This window comes from Lotus japonicus, chromosome 5, assembly GCF_012489685.1.
Source record: "Lotus japonicus ecotype B-129 chromosome 5, LjGifu_v1.2".
In the NCBI taxonomy this organism is placed as follows: Eukaryota; Viridiplantae; Streptophyta; class Magnoliopsida; order Fabales; family Fabaceae; genus Lotus; species Lotus japonicus.
The window spans coordinates 4,566,419-4,589,906 of record NC_080045.1 but is presented as its reverse complement, the minus strand read 5'-3'; the positions used below and the strand labels follow the sequence as shown (position 1 = coordinate 4,589,906).

Below are 23,488 nucleotides of genomic sequence, written 5' to 3'. Positions count from 1 at the left end.
AATGATCTCCCAAGGTTTTAGGACCCAACATATGTAAAATGAAATGCAGTAATAAATAAAATGAAAAATGAGTGAAAATGAAATTATAAAATGAAAAATGAGTGAAAATGAAATTTGAAATTGAATAAATGGTATTGGAGTAGATGCAAAATAATTGGAGCGTACTGCGTACGTGAACAAAACATTTGTCCGTTTGCATGGCTGGCCTATGTGACATGAATGAAGTCTAGGAAATAGACCATTACTCACTCACTCACTCCACTCTCATGTAGAAAAAGAAGCTATTCCTTTGCAACAAGTCACTTTCCTTATCTCTCACCTCACAACACATGATGATTTAGTCAAACGACAACGACACGTTATTAGAAACGCAAACTCACACATACATATAACGCTTTCTATCTTCCTCACACTACCCGCCATATTCACTCTCTCAACACTCTCTCTGTTTCTGTTTCTGTTTCTCTCTTGCCGATTCATCAATGTTCGTTGACAATGCCGGAGTTAGGGTTTCAGGAACGACGCTCATGGAGGCGCGCAGGTTCTAGAAGAGGTGGCGGCGGCGGTGGTGATACTAGCCCTGACTCCGTCATCTTCACTCTCGAATCCAACTTGAGCCTCTTCTCCTCCGCTTCCGCCAGCGTCGATCGCTGCTCCTTCGACCATGACTCTTTAGCCTCCGATATCTCCCTGGTACATTACATTACATTGCATTGCATCACTCACTCTGTTAATTGGAATTCATTGCGAAAATGAATCGAAAATTGAGATGAAGGATCTTGTTGTGGTTGTTTTGTTTTTTGTTCACTTGCAGCAATTGGCAGTGCAAGGTGATTTTGCTCATAGCGAAAGCTGGAGTGGTCCAGATCCAGATCTCGATCTGGATCCAAACAATCAACAACACCATGCAGATTCCGCATTGCAGATAAACAACCACCAAACACCTTTCCATGGAAAGGGAGAACAAACAAAAGGTGCGTTACAATTTTCAAACAAAAGCAAAAGTCACAGTGTTGTTTATTGCACTATCTATAATGAATCTATCTACATTGCAGTTCAAAAGGAAGAGAGTGATGCTGACACTGAAGACGGGAATCAATTCTTGGAATTTGATTCTGCTAGAAGCTCTTTCTCTCTAGCTCTCAAAGGTAGTTGTAGTAGTAGCAGCTAACTAGTGGAATGATTATGAATTTGAAATTTCAGATTAGTTTCATTTTGTAGTTTTTTATTTATTTCTATTTTGATTGAAGAGTGTCAGGATCGGAGATCAAGGTGTGAGGCTTTGTTTAAGAAGCATGATCGGCGAAGGCCGGCTTCGTTAGATCTGAACAATGCCAATGCCATTGGGACTATTTCTTCGCCTCGATTGGGAGGGGTTGGAGCTTTGAAGAAGAGCTCGATTTCGTCTCGGAGGTCTGGCACTGGCACCGGCATTGGCACATTTCCGAGTCCTGGAACACCAAACTATCGTCAAGGTGGTGTTGCAATGCAAAAGGGGTGGAGCTCCGAGCGGGTTCCTTCTTCGCATACAAGTGCTGCTCGCAAGCAGGTGGGTGCAGCTTTGTTGCCTTTGAGCAATGGGAGAACGTTGCCTTCCAAATGGGAAGATGCTGAGAGGTGGATTCTGAGTCCTGTGTCTGGTGATGGCACTGGAAGGGCATCCATTGCGGCGGCACCGCAGAGGAAGCTAAAGTCAAAGAGCGGTCCACTTGGTCCGCCTGGTGCTGCAGCGGCTAATGGGTATTATTCGTTGTATTCCCCTGCGGGGCCATTGTTTGATGGGGGGAACTTTATGGCAGCTTCTCCATTTTCCGCTGCTGTTAATGTCGCTGCTGCTGATGGGTTAGTGGTTAGTTCCGGTGGCCATGGTGGGGTGCTTCCCACCAGAATGGATCCTTGCATGGCACGCTCGGTTAGTGTCCATGGATGCACTCAGATGCAGAGCCAGTCATCAATGCCTGCCCAAGGTTGTTATTGCCTTATCCTGATTTGGTTTTTTATGAATGGTGATTTACTGATTTACGCATAATTTATCAATCAAGTGATGCTTAAGCTTGAGAAATGCTTTTGTCTATGCGTCCTAATACTAGGGAATAGATAGATCACATGTTTCAATAGGGTGGCCCATAAGGATTTGCTGAACTGAATTTTAATGTACATAGTCCTGACTTTTAGTTAATCCTCTATCTTCTGTGAATTTCATGCTGTGTCATTCTGTATTGACTGGTTGTTGCTGGGTGATGCGAATGGATCTAATGGTTTTCTTAGACATCACAGATGATCTGTTGATATTTGAGACTTTTATTCTTTATGATGTTATTGCTAGTTTCCATGACATGAGGGTAGTGTCTGATTTTGAAAACATATTTCTGTGCGTATGAATTATGATCTAACATTTCTTTATTTTTGTTTTAATGTTAACCTGCAGAGGAGAAGTTTGATGGTTTCAAAGATGCGGGTACCAATGTATCTCTTGCTGTTTCAAGGAGGGACATGGCAACCCAGATGAGCCCAGAGGGTAGCTCTTGCTCCTCTCCCAATATGAGGCTTTCTTTCTCTGCTTCCACTCCGCCTGCCTTGCCTCTCACTGATTTGCACAGTGTCTCTTTCTCTAAAATGGATGTCAGAGATGTCCAGGTAGATGAACGTGTAACCATGACAAGGTGGTCCAAGAAACACAGGGCCCTATTCTCCGGTAGAGGTTCAGAAAATGTTGACAGCTGGAAGAAGAAAGAAACAAGCACTCAACCTTCATCTTGGGACATTTCTGAAAGGCCAAAGACTGTTTCAAAGTATGTATACTATTGTATTACTACATCAATTTTGTTCAATTTATTAGGTGAATAAAGGGTAATGGCTCAGAAGTCAGAACAACTTTAAACTAAAACTAATAGATCATATAGAGGATTTTCTATTAAGAAGTGAAGTTTTTCTTTTGAAGTCAACTCTTTTGTTTCCCCATTCTGCTCTATACAAATGCTATGAGTTACCTAGATATTATAGTTGTTGATGGTAACACAGTATTGGAGTTAAGGAATTTTGTGGTGATGGATTAACTGAATTAGATATGTCATTGGCCTTGAAATGATTTAATTAAAATGCAAGTGTGCAGGGTAGTCAATATTCTCTCTTTATCACCAGCCAAATATCACACAAATTGTCCATTCTTATCCCGTTCAAACTAAGATATTAGAATTTTTTTAAGTATTTGATCTGATAATTTAACCCTTGAGAAAACTCATAATATACTAAGAAATACTTGCACAAACTTTATGCTGTATCTAAAATTCCAGCAATTTTTACTTGTCCAGGTCTAAAAGGGAGGAAGCCAAAATAACTGCATGGGAGAACCTGCAAAAGGCAAAAGCTGAGGCAGCAATACGGAAATTAGAGGTTAATTCCTAGTGTTTTCTTGCTTAGGAAATGTTAAAAAGAAATTCCTCTTAAATATCTATTATAAAAGAAACCACTTGAACTGACTGTATGGGTAATAATATACTGGCTTAAATAATCATCGAAGCAGTTATACTTGTTCAAGTAAATATTTTTATACAAGTTTCTTTCTAGGATTCTCTCTTATTTTCTTTACTTCAAAATGCAGAATAGTGTCCCTCTTTCCTTTAGTTCAATTTTGGTTTATCCTATGTTAGCTGTATTTCTGCCTAATGACTTGCTTTTCCTTTTGGCATAGTAAAGTAGTTTATTTGATCAATGACCACTCATCCATTTTCTTAAAACGATGAACAAGTTATTGAGTATGTTGTTGCGAAGGACAGAAGCGACCCATTGTCGGCTGTCTGATAGAATTAGGATGTCTTAAAGAAAGCATCATTATGTGTGTCTTGTGTCGAAAAGAAAGCCCTTTTTTCTTCATCATACAAAAATCAAGCATTAAATGGATTGAAATTTTGTTTATTCATTTCACAGCACACATGTATTTAGGTGAAGAATTAGAGAGGAAGGACAGAAAAAAATGGATCATAATCTCCTTATTTTTGCTATTTCAGATGAAATTAGAAAAGAAGCGAGCATCCTCTATGGATAAGATTATGAACAAGCTGAGGTTGGCTCAGAAAAAAGCTCAGGAAATGAGGAGTTCAGCTTTAGCCAACCAGGCCCATCAAGTTACTAGAACTTCTCACAAGGTTATATCATTTCGTAGAACTGGTCAGATGGGTTCTTTAAGTGGTTGTTTCACCTGTCACGCCTTCTAAGCTTCTCCAGCATTCTTTTCTGTTCAAGTGAAGGTCGGTAGTTTTTTCTGTACACCTTTTCCCAGTTGAGCGATAAGTTGTTTGCAAGTCTTCAATTTGGTATATTTTGATTTTGAAAACCTGTAAAGCAACTCACTCTTCAACACCATTTGTCAACATAATTTGAGATTTGAAAAGTTGGGTTTTTGTCTTGCTCTTTCTGATTAGTGGAAGTGTTATATGCAAGTTATGCAGGAATCTTTCAGATATCAATTTGACAAGTTTTTAAACAGATGCCCGCTCTTTTTTTCTTCTTTCAAACAGTGTTATCAAATATACGCCATGGCAGAATTTCATGGTGGATTTTTGTCTCTCCTCCATGGCTGATATCCCGCCATAATCCGCCATCAAAATTTGTTAAATATGGCTGATTTATGGCTCTCCGCCATGGTCTGCCATCTGCGGTTTACAACATTGCTTTCATGTTCAAACCCCTGCTTCCCCTTGAGTTTTGATAGGCTCATGTTTATTAGTCCCTCATCTAATTACCATGGAAATTTGCACTAGCTACATTCTTACTTTCTTATGCATTTCGATAAAAGGGTGTTACATGCCTGACCAGGTTTCGGAATTCAGAATGATTTAAATGTGCCACTTGTTAATGAATGAATGGTGGATAAAAGAGAGCAGCTTTACTATGTTGGCGCTAAATTGGTGTCATCGCGGTTTTACAATGCACGAAATACCAGCACCTTCGAAAGGTATCCGATAAAATCTACATTTCTTGTGCCCTTTACCCTTGTGAGTTTTGATTCAGTGATAAATAATATATGTATGTAAAGTAGGCCAAGCTTTAGAAATAAGCTTCTTTTTGTGTTTTGGTTTTTCTCTGTTTTACTTGACAGTTCAGTTCACTGTTAAATGTAATCTATTATCTATCTATAGTTGAACGATTAGTTAACCATAAATCTCTACAATTTAGTCTTTCCTTCTCGGAGTGATACATGCTTCAATTTGTTCTTCATTCGTAGTTTGATTTAAATTATTTTCCTGTTTCCTATCTCTTGCTAACTTTGCTTCAGGGATACAATTATTCGTTTCAGATATGCAACTGTGCTAACTTGATTTCATTTGCACAAGAATACGAGGATACCTAGGAAATGTGCTCCATCCATGGATCACTTCTTGTGACAAGTGGGCATTATCCATATATTCTTGATGTAATTCATGAACGAACATTCAGTGCATGTTTGTTTATCCATCCTAAAGAGTCAAAATTGGCTTTCCAACATAAAAATCGTGAAAGGAAGTGTTGTCATTGAACTGAGTTACACAGTGAAGCAAACACATTCTAAATATAGAAAGGAAAATGGTAATGAGGGAAAAGAAAAGTGCTGATTTTTGCTGGTTGGCATTAGTCAGCTTTGGAATCTAGTAGTGGACTCTGAAGCCCTAGATGAGCGGGTAAGGATCCCAATCGAGTGACATTGACGTAATCTGAAGGAGAATGAGCTGGCAATCCTGGAATTATCAATCCTAGGAGCCTGAACATTGCCATGAACCAATTCTGTCTATAGTCCATACCTCTGAAAAGTGGGATAAGAAAACCCCTTACAAGCTCCCATACTGCATTTAGGATCTTGGGTATGACCCAGAACAAAGAGAAATAATTCTTGTTTGGCTCCTCCTCTCGAACCTGGTTTCAATAAGTAAACCATATCAGCTAAACGAAACACTTATAGCGTGTTTAGATCAACTTCTATTCCCTCAGAATCAATTCTGAAAGCTAGAAGCTATCCACAAAAGTTTCTCCTCACAATTGGTTCAATTGATTCCAACTTTACAACCAATTGTATAATATTCTAAATATTAGAGGTGGCGTACCTGTCCAAGGTATAGGCTGTTGAAATAGAGGCAAGGACCAAAGTGCTTAAAGAAGAGGGTTTTGTCATCATAAGGGACCCTAGGCACCATGTCATTGCAGTAAACATACCTCAGGTACCTCACATCATACTTTCTCAACTTGTCCTTCATGTACTCCCCAAACTTGTGGTCACCTACTCTTGGTTGCCCAAATGTATAAACCCCTTCTAACCTGTCCAACAACCATGCTTCATCATGAAATGTGAGCACAGCAGCAAACAGAATGGCCAATGCTCCTCCCAAACTATGCCCTGTTAATATGAACTTTGCATCCTCGTTTGCCTCCAACAATGCTCTCAGCTTCTCTCTGATTGTGTAGTAAGCATAACGATGCTCGGTTTGCACTATCTCTTTGGGCCATCCATTGTTGTTCTGCACACCTAAAGCTCTCATGAACCCACCATGGACCTTACCTACATCGGGTAGTTCATACCATGAGATGTCCAAATCTGTTCTCCATTGGTCCGCATCAAATGGCTCTGTACCCCTGAATCCAACCACGATCAAGTTGGGTTCAGACTTGGTATCTTGCACTATCATGGCTCGTGTGGACCAAAGCTCTTGGTAATCTGCATGTCATCATTGCAATATAAGATCGGTAAAAAATTTATGGTAAAAAATTCATTTTTTTACATTAGAAAGATAAACTACATCCTTTATGATTGATTCCTAGATTTCCCCTCTCCAACCCATTTGTCCACCAGCTCTTACTACTTGAGCTATATTCTTCATGGCAAAAAAAAAAACCATACCAACTCATCACAATCATCCAGTTTCAAAAAAAAAAAAAATCACAATCATCCTACATTAAGCTAGTCAATTTCGAGGCAGGCTAGGTTGGGCCAAATCTAGACCGGACTTGAGTTTTGATAGCCCAACCTATATTTTTTATGGGACTAGCTACTCGGGATGACTCATCAGCCCTTGTGTATTTTGACACCCGTAGGAGCTAAGCCTCACAAACTTTTTTCTTTTCTCACAATTTAATCTCAGCTAAAATCTATTGATGTTTTCATTTTTTTTCACCAAAAATATTGGTAAACATATAAATAGTGATAAACACCCGACACTTGTCGTTTGTGGCTGTAGGTGTCATGATGTCTGCCCACTAATTGTATGTTTGCTGATCAACGCTCTTTTTCATCTCTTTCTTTCACAATATTTTATTTTTCTCTATATTTTCTTTCTTGCCAAACAAAGACTGAAAGCAATTATATATTTAAACAACAAAAAGAGAGAAAGGAAGAAAGATGTGGAGTATTAGAAATTGGGAGGCCTATACTCAACCACAAAAGCTAGCTCAAGAGTTGAGGTTTGCACTACCCTTATAAAGCTTATCTTGGCTCTATCTCTAGCCAATGTGGGGCTTCTAACACACCCCCTCACGTCCAGGATTGAACAGACTGGAACGTGGGATTAACAATGGGTGGCCCAATAATGGGAGGTCTCCACAACAAATGGATCTAGGATAGGCTCTGATACCATATTAGAAATTAGGAGGCCTATACTCAACCACAAAAGCTAGCTCAAGAGTTGAGGTTTGCACTACCCTTATAAAGCTTATCTTGGCTCTATCTCTAGCCAATGTGAGACTTCTAACATGGAGAAAAACCGTTGTAAACTTTCACAAGTCATAGACTAAACATGTCACGTGTGTATTGCCGTATTGGTATTGGTATTAAATAAAAGCAAAAGGTCAGACGTTTATAGGGCTATATGCAATAAATCCGCAATATCCTAAATATTTAATTTGAAAAACATTTTTAAATACGTTGCGGATATCTTAAGTAAGTATTTAAAAGGAGAATCATCAACTTCTTCTGTTATAAATAAAAATATAATAAAAAATGAAAAATGTTTTGATTGTCAATTAAGAAGATATATGTATTATAAAGCAATGAAGTTTTAACTTTTATGTGATGTTAGGTGGGATTCCGTGGGAACCAAATATGACTAAAAAAATTTGGAGGGCGGATTCCACGAAACAATGTTTCTCTGGTAAACTTTCTCATATTATTTTTTGTTTATTACCTTAGTTGACATAATTATAAAACATTACAATATTGATTATTTAATTCTTTACTTCTAACTTGATCACATTATAAATGATATGAAAGAGGAATATATTAACATGCCAATATATAATGTCAGCTAGTTTAGCTTCTAAGAAATCAACTTAGCAATAAAATATTTCCATGTGATAGGGCTTAATAGATGATTTACTTATGTATCAAATAAATCAAGTTAGCATTATTTTCTAAGAAATATTCAGAGAGCTCAATTACGTACCGTTCCAGAAGCTGTATAGCCCTAAGAAATCCATCTGGAAAAAGGGTAAAACAATCATAAAAAAGTCACAAAAAAATAGTTGCTAGCTGTTTATTCATATTAAACCATTAATTTCTTCGATCATGCAATATCATCCACTGAGAAAATTAAACCAATAGAAGTTCATTAAGTTCTTACCTCCCAATGATTTGTGACTGCGCTTTTAATGAATTGTTCATTCTCATACGAAAGTTTGGAAGCCATCATAGACAGCATCCCTTTGTACTTGAGATCCACTTGTTTAATGCTCTTGTCTAATTCAACTCGCGAGTCAAGGTTGCCCACCACGGACAAGAATGTTGCTGATGATGGTTCCGGTGTTATCATCTTTCCTGCACCACCAAATATATAGTGAAAATGTTACTCACACTTTCAGTTTTCATCAACATTCAATTGAAAACTACCGCTAATGTTTGCGGTGATTAAAAACCGTCGTTAAAGTCTATGTTAATAATGAAAACCGCAGAGACGGAACTAGAAAAATAAAGTCCGAGGGGAAAAAATGTATAAAAAAAATACTAATGTCGCACGCGCACACACTCACATGCACATGTAGCGATTAAAAATCATCATTAAAGTGTGCGTTAATAATGCAAACTGCAAGGATGGAACTAGAAAAATTAAGTCTGAGGGGCAAAAATATATAAAATAAAATAAAACTAATGTTGCGCACGCACATGCACGTGCACACACACATAAACCGTCTCTAATGTTTGTGACAATTAAAAACCGTTACTCACACATTCGGTTTTCATCAACATTCAATTGAAAACTGCGTCTAATATTTGTGGCGATTAAAAATCGTCGCTACAACTTATGTTGATAGTGAAAAACGAGTATCTACCTACAATCACGTACTCAATTGCATAATTATTCATGAATGCTATATAGCGAAGACTAGCAAATTAAATGATGACATTGACGAGGTTCACCCAAAAAAATTGTCTTTTTATGTAGCCGGTACACATCTTATCACTTATATTGTAAGAGAGAGTAACAAATTCCTCTTAAATTTAGAGTTATAAGAAGTTATGAACCAAATTACTCAATATAAGTTAGTGTTAGGTGACATATGATATAATGATTCTAATGTACAAATTAAGGTATTAGTTGTGAAATAGCCGATAATTAATTAGCTAGGAAATAAATGACATAAACAAATTTGTTATTTAATTTTTCTAGCTAATTGACAGCTATTTCACAACTAATTAGTGGTGTATCCTATTTTATGATGTACACTAAACAAAGTGGAATGGTATAATTCATAAAAAACGTCCAAATGACAGTGATGAGAACATAGAAAGAGAGAAGGTCCAATATGAGAAAACCTCTTATGATGTTGAGCAAGAGCCTCACCAACCCTCCATTACTTGATACACGATTGAGCCACAACTCAAACATGTCCCCTATCTTTTTCAACGTGCTTCCTGAGGAAACCAGGATCTTCTGCACCACAACAGAGATAAAGAGAAGCCATCTTTGGCGAAAATTTTCTGCCTTAAGCTCTATAGGGCACTCAATGAATTTTCTGTTGTTCAAGTTTGAAGAAAATAGGAGACGCACTAGATCCACAAGACTCGCCTCTTCTGGCTTCAGCAACAGGTATTTGCCACCAGATGGTTCTTCTTCAGAAGCCATAGCTTGAAGGAATGGCTTAACAAAAGGTGAATAATAAGGAAGAAGGTGTGACAGGGTTTGGATATATAATTATAATGGTGTCAAAGCCTCTCACAAGTAACCTTGTATTGCAACTTTGCAAGTACAAGTACTATATATATAGGAAATGCACTTCAGATTTTTTTATTTAAACATGAAAATTTAGGATAAAAGAATGATGTCTTAGTCTAAAGTAGAAAAAGGCAAAAAAAAAACTATAGGAGTAAGTAGCACTTAAAAGACTTATATTTTGTAACCAAAAAAAAAAAAAGACATATTTATTTGATGTCAAAGAAATAAGTAGGGGAGTTCAAACCTATAATATGTGAGATATAATACTCTATCATGCTCCAATTAACCAACATGTGGTTAATGAACTTTCAGATTTATAAATGTTCCAAGGTCCAGTATTAAATATATATTATTGAATTGTTAGGTCACAGATGAAGTTTGAAGGAAATTAAGGGTAGTATACGATGTATAATTAATTAGTGATTGTTGTTGTAAAGAGACAAGTCATGTATATATTAGTAAATGACTTGTATTTTGGTGTTTTGTCCTTGAATTGATCATTCTTGGCGGGTTTTGGTGGTCTAGTTTGGGGAGCAAAAATTATATAGCTTGCCAGGTCTTCCTTGTAGCGGGTCATTCCGGGTCAATGTTTGTTTATTGCCTAGTTGGCATGATATAGGGGCGAGATACACGTATTATAAGACTTTTAATTACATTTTAAATTTCCGCCAAAACGTGTTTATTTTGTTATTAGTCTTAGGGCCCGTTTGGTGCGACATATAGTATAAGGCCTGATAGTATAAGACCTGATAGTATTAGGCTTGATAGTATAAGCCCTGATAACTTTCTTATACTATCCAGCGTTTGGCTATACTCTGTATAATTTACCATATCGTTTAAGTTAATGCAATTTTATGTTTAATGAAGTATTGAATAATGATATATAATAAAAATCAAATATGGATGTGATTATAATGGTGGTGGCGGTGGTGATGGAAGTGGTGGTAGGTTGGTGGTGGTGGTGGCAATGGTGGTAGGTTGGTGTTGGTGGCGGTGGTGGTGACAGTGGAGATAGGTTGGTTGTGGTGGTGGCAGCGATGGTGGTTGTGGTGGTGGCGATGATAGGATGGTGGGGGTGGTGGTAAGGCGATGGCGGCTACGGTGGAGGCACTGGTGGTGGTGGTGGTGATAGGGTGGTGGTTGTGGTGTCGGTGGTGGCAATAGAGTGGTGACGACGACTATGGTGGTTGTGGTGTCGGTGGTGGCGGTGGTGGTGGCAGCGATGGTGGTTGTGGTGTTGGCGATGATAGGGTGGTGGTGGGGGTAAGGCGGCGGCGGCGACGGTGGAGGGTGGAGGCAATGGTGGTGGTGGTGGCAATAGGGTGGTGGTTGTGGTGTCGGTGGTGGCAATAGAGTGGTGGCGACGATTATGGTGGTGGTGGCGATAGGGTTGTGGTGGCGGCGATTATGGTGGTGGTGGCGATAGGGCGGTGGTGGTGGTGGCGGCGGCAACACCTGTGGTGACGGTAAGGAGGTGGTGGCGGCGGCGACGGTGATCGGGTGGTGTCGGCAACACCAGTGGCGGTGGTGGTGCCAATGGTGATGTAAGTTGGCAACAATGGAGGGTGGTGGTGATGGTGACTTATACGTCCCAACCTTATCATGCCTTATCCATCATTCACATGATGGATTAAATAATACGTCATTTTAACGTATAAGGGGACTTTGATGGATAAGCTTATACAATACAATGTCATCACCAAACAATGGATAAACTCATAATGTATTGTATAAGCTTATACTATCATGCCTAATACGGCGTGCCAAACGAGCCCTTAAACTGGGTGTTGTGGCATTCCTTGATTGAACGGATGGTTCATTCTTATCTTCCTTTCCGGTGTAACATAAGTATCTTTTACGAAAAACAATCATGTTCGAATAGCGATTTTTCCCACAAAACTCAAACCTGAAACATTATTTAAGGAGAATTCAAAAAAAAACATTATTTAAGGAGAATTAAACATGTATAACTTGAAACAATCGCTCATAATTTTTTTTTGTTGTTCATTCTTATCAAAACTAGATAAACATACATATATTCTATTTTTTCTTAAAGACTTAAACTATTAGAAGAATAAATACGTTGAATAAATTTATTATCTTTAAACAGATAAATAGTAAAAGTGAATGGTGTAGTAACTTTTCAGTAACAAAAAAAAAGAATGTTGTAGTAACTTTTGAACGCATGCACACATACACATTGAGCTCGAGGTTAGGGATCGAATTGAAGAAATTTCTTTATGCTTTATTTGATAAATTTGATAAAATTAGGATTCGAAGTTCCGTTTTCTGATTGCGCGTAATCACATTCACGCATCTTGAAAAAGAAAATGAGTTCAGTCATATATTATATGATGATGCTCCCGTTTACTACTCAATAAATAGACTTGGTCTTAACCATGAAAACGGCTGGAAAAAAGTCCATGACTGAAAAGAAAACAGAGCAAATGGTTCTCCCGTTGGCTGCTCAATGTTTTGGCCAGGTCATGTTTTAGGTCTTAAATTTCTTCATTTAACAATTCATCGCCACCATTAGGTCAAGGTAGTGTTAGGAACACACGATGAAACGAAGAATTTACGCTCTCTTAGCTAGGGTTTTCTAATCTTTGCCTAGATCTAGAAACGGAGAGAGCATCGGAGGTAGCCTAGAGGATGATGGCGCGGATGGCGGTAGTGGTGGAGCAAATGATGAAGGCGACAGACCGGATCGGGGCGACGAAGCTCTAACTTCAAGAGATATGTAGGGAGACAAAATCAGTGCGATCCATGCATGGAGATGATGGTGAATCCCATAACTTAACCATGCTCTTCATTAATGGTATTCCAGATTCGGTGGGTTCTTATCAGGTTAAAGACTTGTTCGCTAAGTATGGGAAGGTCTCGACTCTCGAGCGTTTTCGTTCAGAGATTGGAGAAGCATGGGAGGGTTTTCAATTTTGGATTTCCCCTGTTCGTTTCTAGGGGTTGTGCCTTTTCGATCTTTTCCGCTTACCTGTGGTTCGCCTATGTTTGCTTCTAGGCTTGCTCTATCTTTGTGCTCTCTTTCAGGGGTGACAACAATTTTATCTGTCCCTATTAGGTCTCTAGCGTGGAGCTTAGCTCAATTGTAGATGGTTATATCTTTGAAGAAGATCATTTTCTCGGGCTTGAAGAGAACATACGCTCAAATAATGGTAGTAGGCCTTGTTAGGTCTCTAGGACTATTTCTAGGTCTATTAGCTCAAGAAAAATAGGCGGCCTAGGAAATTTTCCGTAGAGGTATGATTGAGGTTACACTGGTCAGGAACAATCCCTCGATTCTTCTAGAAGTTCTAGACGCTCTAGATTATGATAGAGCATTGACGAGAGCGAGACGAGCACTAATGCGGGTGAAACCTCTTGATCTTTCTTATGAGTGCTATGACGATGAAGTCATTCAAGCTATCGCTAAATGTATTAGGGATCGCAGATCCAATAGAAAGATTTGATTATGTTCGGCTTTTGGCATTATTGTTTGTTGTCTGCTCTATCTTGTTTAGACTGCTCTTGGTTTTGGATGTTTTGTTTTTGTTTCCTTTGGGTACGTGTTGTGTGCAATGTCGGGGCTTGTTGTTTTTTGTCAGGTTAGTTCTCCTAGTTTTTTGTTTTGGTTTTATCAGATGTTTGTATCGGATATCATTGGAGAGTTGTTCTATTTTTATTGACAATTTATATACGTAATTTTTGCTTTTAAAAAATAGACCATGTCTATCTTAATATATAAGCTACGAATTTGAATTCTCTCCTACAAGTATTCTCTCTAGCACTTTGGAGCAAAATCTCACTTTTAATATTTATTTTTAAAGGCAATGTTTGATTTGAAGTGAGAGGACAATTAATTACTTTATTGTTTAACTTACATTTTCACATTCGTGCGCCGTGTAATGACTGGAGAAGATACAAATTCATAAACTACACGGTCGTTGAAGTCGAAGACATGTAGATATTGTTGTTGATTGTTAGTTGTCATCTTAATTCTTAGAAGACTCGAACTATTTAAGTTAATAAATAAAAGATGAGGAAAAGAGCAATGAAGGATGCAAGAGGAGAAGTCAAACATTTGCCTATAAAAAAAATTGTATATTTGCAATCTTTATCTTTGCATTTACTTATTTTTCCTTCCCTTTTTTTCGCCTATAAGCCCTTTATTGAGTAAAGATCATCGATACTACTCCTTATCTTTCATGCTAATACCCTTATAAAGATCCTTATCAATTATCACTAAAGAATGGGCCTGACCATTCACATGCTTTGTGTTAGGTTTGGGCCTGACTACATGATTCACTTGAGTTGGTACATAGGTAAAGACTTTCTTTTTGAAAGTATACATAGGTAAAGATTTCATTGCAAGGTTCTGACTTCTGACCGGTTCGCACCTCACATGTTGCATTTGATTTGGCCCAATAGATAAGACATGATTCTGCTGGCTCAGTGAACATGAGGCCAATGAGGCTTCATCATTTTTATATGTGAATCCCCTTTTGACACAAAAAAACAGAATTCCCTTAAATTTTCAAAAACAATGCTTCTTCATTACTCCCTCCATTACATAAAGTTTATTGTTTTCGATCATCTTTCAATATCCCAAAATGTTTGTTGTTTTAGAAAGTTAATGTATTTTTGCTATTTTTTTTCACCTATACCTTCATTTAATACATTTTCTCCCACTTATCACATTTCATATTAACCAACCATAACTCTTCTCTATTAATTACATTATTCTTCTTTACGTTCAAAAAAAAAATTACATTCTTTTCTATCTAAGTATAATTTAATAGTTGCACATCATACTAGTAAAATTAAATAAGAGCAATCTAGTCAAATTATACCATCAATAATTGTTCTTTTAGTCTTTGTGCCACAACTTTAAACTATAAACTTTTTGGAACGGGGGAATATTTAGTTCCTAACTAAATATTTGACGTGGAGAAACATGTAAGATGAAATGGTTGACCACCGCAGATGGCCATCACGTGGGGTTGCCGAGGAAAATTAAGTCGTCATCGCCGTGCAAAGTTACCACCGAGCAGCCTGTGTCAGATTGTCACATGGATTTGCATCATCTGCCACTGCCAGTATATCATTATCACTCTTCCTATTCATCTCCGAGCACACACCGCCACACACACATTACTCCAAGCACTTTGCGTCAGAACAAAGGTGGATGCGCCAAAATGTGAAAAAGTTTTCTCAAATTCTTTATTCCCCATATTTGAACCGGAGATATGATATAGAAAATGTGTATGTGAGTAAGTGAGTATGGGAACATATTAAAACTATAAACTATAAAAGCTTTTAGCAAATACTAACACTTTGTTTGGTTTAAGAGAGAATGAGAGAAGAGACAAAAGAGAGAAGATGAATAATAGAGAGAAATAAGTGAAAATGTAATAGTTTTTGTAGGTTGTTTGTTATGATAAAAGAAAAAAAAAATGATGTGGACAATCTATCATCTCATTTGATTTAGTAGAAAATGATGGATATAATGTTATTTTGTAGGAAATGATATTTTTACTGTAAAATATTTAAATATATATAATGTTTGAGATGGATTGCTTGCGGTTGTTCCATCGGTGGAAGAAACCTCCTAATGGTCGATCTCATTCATCTACTATTTTGCATGATTGCTTTATGTTAGTTCGTTATTTTGATTTTGTGGACTTGTCTTTTGTTCGTCGTTGTGGCAATTTTGTGGCTGATTTCTGATTTCCTTGCTGGTATCGCTTCCAATTTTACAGACATGGTTTGGTTGGAGGAGGTGCCAACTGCCAAGTGAGGCTTTACGTTTTGTGCACTCTAATGTAATAGCTTCTATGCCTTCTTTTGATTAATATATTTGCACTTCCATTTAAAAAAAAATAGTAGTATAATAATTGAAGGTTAAAATAGTAGAGTGAGAATAAAATATTAAACTCTCACGCACTACTAGAAAATACAGGATTTAGTGGCGGATGACAATAAACCGCGGCTAAAATTTGTACTTCCCGTCGGTTGCTTAACCGATGTTAGATACTAGCGTTTTTAATATACTTAGTGGCTGTTTGAACCGACGGGAAACTATGACCGTGTGAAATCGATTTTGTTCCCTCCTTTATTTCGCGCTCAATGTCCTCATAATCTCAGATACGGTCACCGACTCACCATGGCATTTTCATGCTCTCAAACATTCACCATTTCAGAGCGTTAACCCTAAGTCACTGGGAAAGAAGATGAAGAAACAAATGCTCGACATTCTCAGGGAAGGTGAGTTCGAATTCGAACGCCATATGCAATTTTGTTATCAATCTCGATTTCGATCTCTCCCAATTTTGATCGATCGATCGATTCTGATCTTATATACAGGTTTGTGAGATGCAATGATCTGCGATTGAGCGCTGACAATTACGGTTTCTCCGGCAGCGCCGGCACTGAGAACCTCTTCTTGCGGTGGTTGGGTGATGTGCCAGTGCAGGATGATGTTGTACGCGATCCACGATTACCTGTAGCAGCACGCATGCGAGCTCGACTTCAAGGTGAGTAGTTTGATGTGTTCATTATTTCTTTCGCTTTACTCCTGGTTCTTGTAGATATTTTTTGTGATTTCATCGTTTCCTTTCAGATTTGCTTTTCTCTTTATGTAGTTGTTAGTTACTTTTATCTATCTTTCTATTCCCTCATACTATTACAGCTAGTACCGATACTCTGAATCTGAATATGTACCAATTGTAAGCTAAGAGCACTTAACTTACTCAGATAATGTATTTAGGCTTTTTAAATGCAAAAACCAATCATTATGTTTAGATGTTCTCTCTTAAAACAAGTTTCAGGTTTCCTTTGCTTCAATTTTTATTAGCAAGTGTGGTGCCATGTGTGAGGGTCTAAGAAGAACTAACCAAAATGCAGCCATATCCCCACAAATATATATATGAGAGTATGTGTTTTAGATATTGGGTATATAACTATATATTACTGATGTCTTGTTGTGTTTAAGAATGGTTTTGCAGGTTCATATAACTATAAAGAAGCTTAGGTCCAATGGTAAAATTGAAGAATCCAAATGAATGTAATGTTAATCTATGGTTATTTTCATTAATTTCACCATTCTTAAATTTCAGTAATAACTTGCCTTTATTTTGATACATTGGAACTGATATGACCAGTCCACATGGAATATGGCCTTCTATACTTTGCTCATATGGCCTTCTATATTTTTGAAACTTAGGATTTAGGAATTGTAACCAAGTTCCTTCAACTCCTCAACAGTAGAAAATGCATAAACAATCTGAATTTCTTTGTTCATAAATAATGTGATGCTGTTATGTTTTGTTCTCAGTGCATGAATGAACTAAAGGTTCTAATTACAATGTTGCATGACAATGTGTCCCCCGTATTATTGGTTCAAAGACTGTAACTGATTAGAATAGTGTCCAATAGCCTGTTGTTCATTTATTCAATAGGTTATAACTCAAAAATATTCACCCTATTGGATGCCAAGCAGCTTCAGCCCAAAGATTCAGCAACAAACCAAAACATGGCAAGATGGAAGAAAAGTGCATTCTCTTGGGCTTGAAGTAAAGTCTAGCTTCTAAAATCTTTTAGGTGGGCTTCACTAGCTCATTGCCTTCCTTTTTTATTCTCTTTCATTTCTCAGTATCTCTTAGACCGTTTCAATTCAACTGCAATTTTTTATCATTAAGAAACAGTATGAGCTGTATTTAATTTTTGAGTAAGTGCAAAATTGTATATTGATTTTCATTTGGACATTGGTGAATTTGTTCCCTAAAAGTTATTTCATAAGTTGTATCTAGTTTAATTATCCTTTTTTCTCATGAGATTTCTTCTATGATGTCCTATTTTTCAATTTGGCTGATATGGGGAATAAAGAGCATAAATTTGCACAATTTCATTGGAGAACTTGGCAGATCGTATATTCATTTGTGGAATTGAATATGCCATTTATGTTCAGCTTTCTCTAACTTTGTGTCCTTCTATGTGCACAAGTTCCATAAGCTCTGAAATCTTTGTCTATTGCATCAGGTCTAGAATGCTTACAAGAAATCAAATTGGAACAGCTCACTTCTTTGAATAATTTTGTTTGTCTGCCTTGGAAGGTATCCTTCTTTTGGTTCATCAGCTTTTGAGTGTGTAGTTTTTTTTGTATCTCTTTTATTTGATAAATGATTTTACAATATCACAATTTGTCACATATAAGTTAGCTAGTATGAATTCAAGTGTAGCAAGTAATTTAGAGATAGAAAATTAATCTATGTTGCAGTAGTTCCTTCTAACTTTTCACACTACAAATTCTCTTCCAATCAAATAATGTTGGAGTGCTAGATGCCTAGAACTAATGCTATAAGTTCTTTCTCATATATATATATATATATATTCAGAATCCATCAGGGGGTGATTTATGGGAGCAAAAAGGATATGCATAATTTGCGGCGGTTCAAATCGCCGCTAACAGTACTGTGAATTTCTACCTAGGTCGCGTCGGTTTCAACCGACGTTGAATTTGGATTGTAACTTTGCGGCGGTTCAAACCGCCGCTAACAGTACTGTGAATTTCTACCTAGGTCGCGTCGGGTTCAACCGACGTTGAATTTGGATTGTAATTTTACGGCGTTTTAAACCGCCGCTAGGATATAGCGACGGTTGCTAAAAACCGACGTCATGGTGACTCGCAGCGCAAGAAACAGTGACGGTTGGACAACCAACGGGAAGCTTTTTTGCGGCGGTTTAAACCGCCGCTATTTACAACTTCAACCGCCGCTAAATAGTGCATTTTGGTGTAGTGACGTGCTCTTCATTTTGAAGGAAATTTATGCAAACCAAGTTTCTGCAATAGAGATGAGTTCATACTCCTACATGTTCATAAATCTACACCTCGTTCAAGCAGAACCAAAGATTACCGGTGCAGGGCACAGAGGCACTTACCCTCCGCGTTGGGAAAGTTGGATAAGATCAATTTATGCTCCTTTTACTGACGAAATTCGATTCATGGAGATACAACAAGGGTTGCGAGAACAATTAGATGTGGATTCGTTCCCATGAAAAGTAAGTACACGCTAGCATGTGAGTACTTTCATGGGACGTTTGAGGCTTGGGGTATCACGAGCTTCGGTGGTGCAGATGCACTTGTTTGCAGAGCTTTTTTTTCCACATTAAAGGGGAATGCACTGAGCTGGTTCAAGCACTATCAAAATTCTTAAAAGATATCTCCTAATATGATAAAGGAAAGAGATCGGAATGTTCAGACCAGAGTTTGGGGTTTATCTGAAATCCACAAAGGAAGACTTGATTGACTTTGAAACAAAGCTGATAGGATTCACAGGGGAATCGAGTCCCTCTTAAGAATTATATCGAAATAAGGATGACGACGGGGAAAAGAAAAACCAATTTATCGATCAAAACCTTAAAGTGGCAGAGAAAGAGATCTCACTAAAGAAAGTATGAGTGAACACTAGAAAGAGAACTCATAAATAAAGTCAAAGAATCTTAAGGTGAACAAAATCCCATCGCTAGTCAAAAGTTTAATTTTGCAATTGAAGTGGATTTAACACACTGCTCTCCAGCAGATTATGTGAAGTACACTTCACAAAATAAGACTTTTCTCGTGTTTCATTTATAAGTTTATTTGAATTTAATAAAGCTTATGTGAATTCCAGAAGGATTCTATTCTCTCTTTCTCTCTCATTTTGTATATGAAGACAAAGGTTCCAAGCGGAAAACAAGTAACCCGAAAGAGATATAATAGCATGTGCCGGGAAGAATAGGACATAAGTAAATCGAAAGGGATATAGTCTTGTCTTCCTCAGGAGAACATCAAACATAAGTAACCCAAGATGATACAGTCTCCCGAGCGGAGCAAGTATCCCGAATGAGATATAGACTTTCTCATCTCGTTAAAGACAAGATAAAGTAACCTAGAAGAAATATTGTCCGAAGAATGACAAGCAAAGACTTAAATATGATTAGTACGTACATCTATACATGAGTGATTTAACTCAAATTTGCTCATGAGTTATTTAGATCATTCATTGTGTGTCTACATTCCAATATATCTATGTCTAGCCGCTGATTAAGTAACATAAAAGTAGAAAATTGTAAAATTGAAGATAAGACAATGTTAGAAAAAAAAAAGAACATAAATAGGATAAGAGAGAAAATGAGTGTTAATAAAAACTCCTCTCAAACCATAATCATGTGACATGTAATGTATGCTCAGCATGCATCTCTAAAACAGTTCACACTCTGAGTTTGATAACCTTTTGTTGTCGGAAGATAAGAAGCAGGGAATCCAACCCTGCTGCAGCTATTAGCGGCGGTTAGTCTCTGCAGCTATTAGCGGCGGTTAGTCTCTGCAGCGACTGAACCTGCTTCTTGAGAAACTTGAGGTAGTGAATTGCTTCATCAAGCATAGAAGCAGTGTCCATCTTGGTTCCACCAGGGACCATCCTCTGCAGTATCCTGATCCTCTCGCTGATCCTCCCTCGCCGGAGCCTCGCCGCCACGCTCTGAGGGTCCTTTGAGATCTTCACGTTCCTCCGCTTCGGCGGCTTCACTGACTCTGAGTCTATTACAACCGGTTGCATCGCCGCCATCCTGAATATCATCTCCCTCATCGCCGCCATCGAGCTGCTTTTCTCTGAATTCAGCAACTTGGGTTCTTCTGGGGTTTGGTGATGATCTTGTTCTGGAAGAACAGGGGTCATAAAAGTATAGAGTTTATTAGGGAAAGAGGGTGTGGTTGATGATGGGAAGTGATGAGTGAAGGTAGACCAAGGAGTTGGAGGGTTATTGTTATTGATTGAAGTTGCGGAAGAGAATATTTGTGGCGGTGGAAAACTTGTCACTGTGTTGTTGTTGTTGCCGTGAGATGCAGGGGATTCAGGGGAATGGTGCATCCACATCGGCATAGTGTGCATCTTGTCATCATTCAAGTTTGCTGAGTTGATGGTGTTCATTTATGAGATAAGATTTGGAGTTTTGGTGGGGGAAGAACAGAGAAGAGAAGTTAGAAGTTGGAGGAAAAGGATGGACTAGTATTTAAAAGGGGAATGAAGCAGAGGAGCTGAGATCAAGAAAATTACTAACAGATGTAGAAACAATAATGTTTTCTGTTGAAAATCTATATACTTATTATTAAAATAAAATCCTTATCTAGAAAAAATTAACACATAACACTCCCAGAATGATTTTCTTCCCACCCCTCTCTCTCTGGCTGACAAGTGTCACAGACAGAGAGACTTGAATAAATTAAGAGTAAAAAACACTCACCCCCTCAAGGTTTGTGAGAATAACACTTAACTTCATTCTTATCCAAAATATACACTCCACCCCAATAATAATCTCATAATTACACTTAGCTCAATTATTCTCTGAAATCTTCACTCCACCCCACCCCTTTAACACCATCAAAAAGATGCTAACGGAATATTCCTTTAACTCAAATTAATTAATTAAAATATAAATGATAAATAAATTACATTATCCTCTAACCAAATAATAATTGTAATATAATTTTGTAAATATTCTAAATATTTATAAAATATTTTAAATACCTCCAAATAAAAAATAATAATTAAACTTGATGTTTATTATGGTCAAAATATTTCTCTCTCTAATATAACTCAAATTTAAATATGGAGTATTTCAGTCAAAATATTTATAAAATGATGAGTTCTTAATACCTGTGTATAACCTTAAACAACTTATATTTTAGAACTTAAAATGTCATGTGCTTAAGTGCTCATACAACCTAATAACTAAGGTAATCACATATCGTCATAACACAATTATATTTTTAAAGTTTAGAAAACTTATTGACAAATTTTTTTAGTAAACTTAGTGGTAAAGTTTTTGAGTTTTGATGGTTCTGACATTGAGTTAAGTTTTGCTAAATTTGTGATGGAAAATGTTGTTGCCTTGAAGAGGATGATTTCAAACTTAGCTGGAAGCTACGTAACTCAGATCCGGAAGAAGTAAAACAGAAGTTGTTCTCGTTTAAGAAATGTTCTAGTTCTATGAATTTGAAATTACACCAAGAAGACCAGAACATGCTTTATTGTAGATCATTTGTGCTGCCCTCCAAATAACAAGGATTTGTTTACTTGAATGAGCAATGATTATCTCGTGCTACTTTTTTTTTTAAAAAAAGTATATTTATTATTTAGTTAGAAGATAATGTAATGTATTTATATTTAAATTAATTAATTTTGAGTTAAAAGAATATTCCGTTAGCATCTTTTGGATGGTGTTAAAGGGGGTGGGGTGGAGTGTAGAATTTAGAGAAGAATTGAGTTAAGTGTAATAGTGAGATTATTATTGGGGTGGAGTGCATATTTTGGATAAGAATGGAGCTAAGTGTTATTCTCACAAATCTTAAGGGGAGTGAGTGTATTTTACTCATAAATTAATTATACAAACTGATTACCCCATAATTTTGATTATTTGTCTCCTATTAAATGGTCTCTCCAAAGTAGAATTCATGCACATCCCAATATAAAGGAGCTATGAATCAACCAAAAGCCCACAACAATGAACTTTGCTATTCCTTGGCTAAATTAGCTTTAATTCAGGGGAAATACTTTGGGCATTAATGTTTGATTGATTCTAACCCATAATAAAATAATTTGGTAAATAAATGTGAGATTTTCTCTAATTAACCAGTATTTCCTTAATTAAACACAAATTTTGAATTAGTGATATTTTATAAAAAAACTGGATTAAGGTTTGTTTTTTAAAAAAACTAATCTCTGCTTGATTTATTTCAAAAAAAAAAAAAAACGGAAGAATTGAAGGAAATAGAGCAAACTGAATTCATTCCTCCATATTTTCCCAAAATCTGAATATGAACCGCTAAATTGACGGAGATTTTAAATAAGGAATGATTTAAACCAAATTGCACATCGTTATTTCCATCAAGTTTTCAAAAAAGGAATGATGGTAATATTTTCCAAAACATATTTTAATCAAAGTCAAATAATTAATAGTATCAAAAAAAATTTCAAGTAAAACTGAATAAAATCTTAAGTTTTAATTAAGTTTTGTCTCGAGTCTTAACGGGTGATTATTAGTTATGGAAAAAAATTATAATGAATTAGTTGTCAAATAAAATAAATTGACCAGATTAAAAATTGACACTTAAATTAGAGAGAATTAGTTTTTTTATTATGTGTTAATAATTGACAACCAGATTAGTTGACACTTAATAATTAAAAAAAAAAATTTAACAACCAGATTAAAAATTGACACTTAAATCTATAAAAAAAATTAATTATTTTTTATGTTCCACGTTTGTTTTTATTATCTATAGA

General features: G+C 36.8%; 3 protein-coding genes across 3 annotated transcripts; 1 reads left to right on the top strand and 2 right to left on the bottom strand.

Moving 5' to 3' along the window:
* The first annotated feature begins 253 nt into the window (after positions 1-253).
* Positions 254-5,181, top strand: LOC130717502 (uncharacterized). Its single transcript, XM_057567746.1, has 8 exons — positions 254-693; positions 815-974; positions 1,056-1,148; positions 1,251-1,967; positions 2,429-2,792; positions 3,312-3,393; positions 4,008-4,247; positions 4,816-5,181. The coding sequence occupies exons 1-7, from the start codon at positions 496-498 to the stop codon at positions 4,212-4,214; spliced, it is 1,821 nt and encodes a 606-aa protein (XP_057423729.1). The 5' UTR covers positions 254-495; the 3' UTR covers positions 4,215-4,247; positions 4,816-5,181.
* A 289-nt stretch (positions 5,182-5,470) lies between these two features.
* On the bottom strand, positions 5,471-10,193 carry LOC130717503 (triacylglycerol lipase OBL1). Its single transcript, XM_057567747.1, has 5 exons — positions 9,773-10,193; positions 8,583-8,776; positions 8,406-8,439; positions 6,078-6,685; positions 5,471-5,889 (listed from the first exon to the last, which is right to left on the bottom strand). The coding sequence occupies exons 1-5, from the start codon at positions 10,080-10,082 to the stop codon at positions 5,608-5,610; spliced, it is 1,428 nt and encodes a 475-aa protein (XP_057423730.1). The 5' UTR covers positions 10,083-10,193; the 3' UTR covers positions 5,471-5,607.
* A 9,914-nt stretch (positions 10,194-20,107) lies between these two features.
* LOC130718381 (transcription factor HEC2-like) lies at positions 20,108-21,249 on the bottom strand. Its single transcript, XM_057568967.1, has one exon. The coding sequence runs from the start codon at positions 21,134-21,136 to the stop codon at positions 20,498-20,500; it is 639 nt and encodes a 212-aa protein (XP_057424950.1). The 5' UTR covers positions 21,137-21,249; the 3' UTR covers positions 20,108-20,497.
* Positions 21,250-23,488: the final 2,239 nt, after the last annotated feature.

Coding starts and splice junctions, on each gene's coding strand:
- LOC130717502 (XM_057567746.1), top strand. CDS start 496: ATGCCGGAGTTAGGGTTTCAGGAACGACGCTCATGGAGGCGCGCAGGT. Junction 694..814: donor TAGCCTCCGATATCTCCCTG/GTACATTACATT, acceptor GTTCACTTGCAG/CAATTGGCAGTGCAAGGTGA. Junction 1,149..1,250: donor TTTCTCTCTAGCTCTCAAAG/GTAGTTGTAGTA, acceptor TTTTGATTGAAG/AGTGTCAGGATCGGAGATCA.
- LOC130717503 (XM_057567747.1), bottom strand. CDS start 10,082: ATGGCTTCTGAAGAAGAACCATCTGGTGGCAAATACCTGTTGCTGAAG. Junction 8,440..8,582: donor CAGTCACAAATCATTGGGAG/GTAAGAACTTAA, acceptor CCCTTTTTCCAG/ATGGATTTCTTAGGGCTATA. Junction 5,890..6,077: donor ACAGCCTATACCTTGGACAG/GTACGCCACCTC, acceptor TATTGAAACCAG/GTTCGAGAGGAGGAGCCAAA.
- LOC130718381 (XM_057568967.1), bottom strand. CDS start 21,136: ATGAACACCATCAACTCAGCAAACTTGAATGATGACAAGATGCACACT.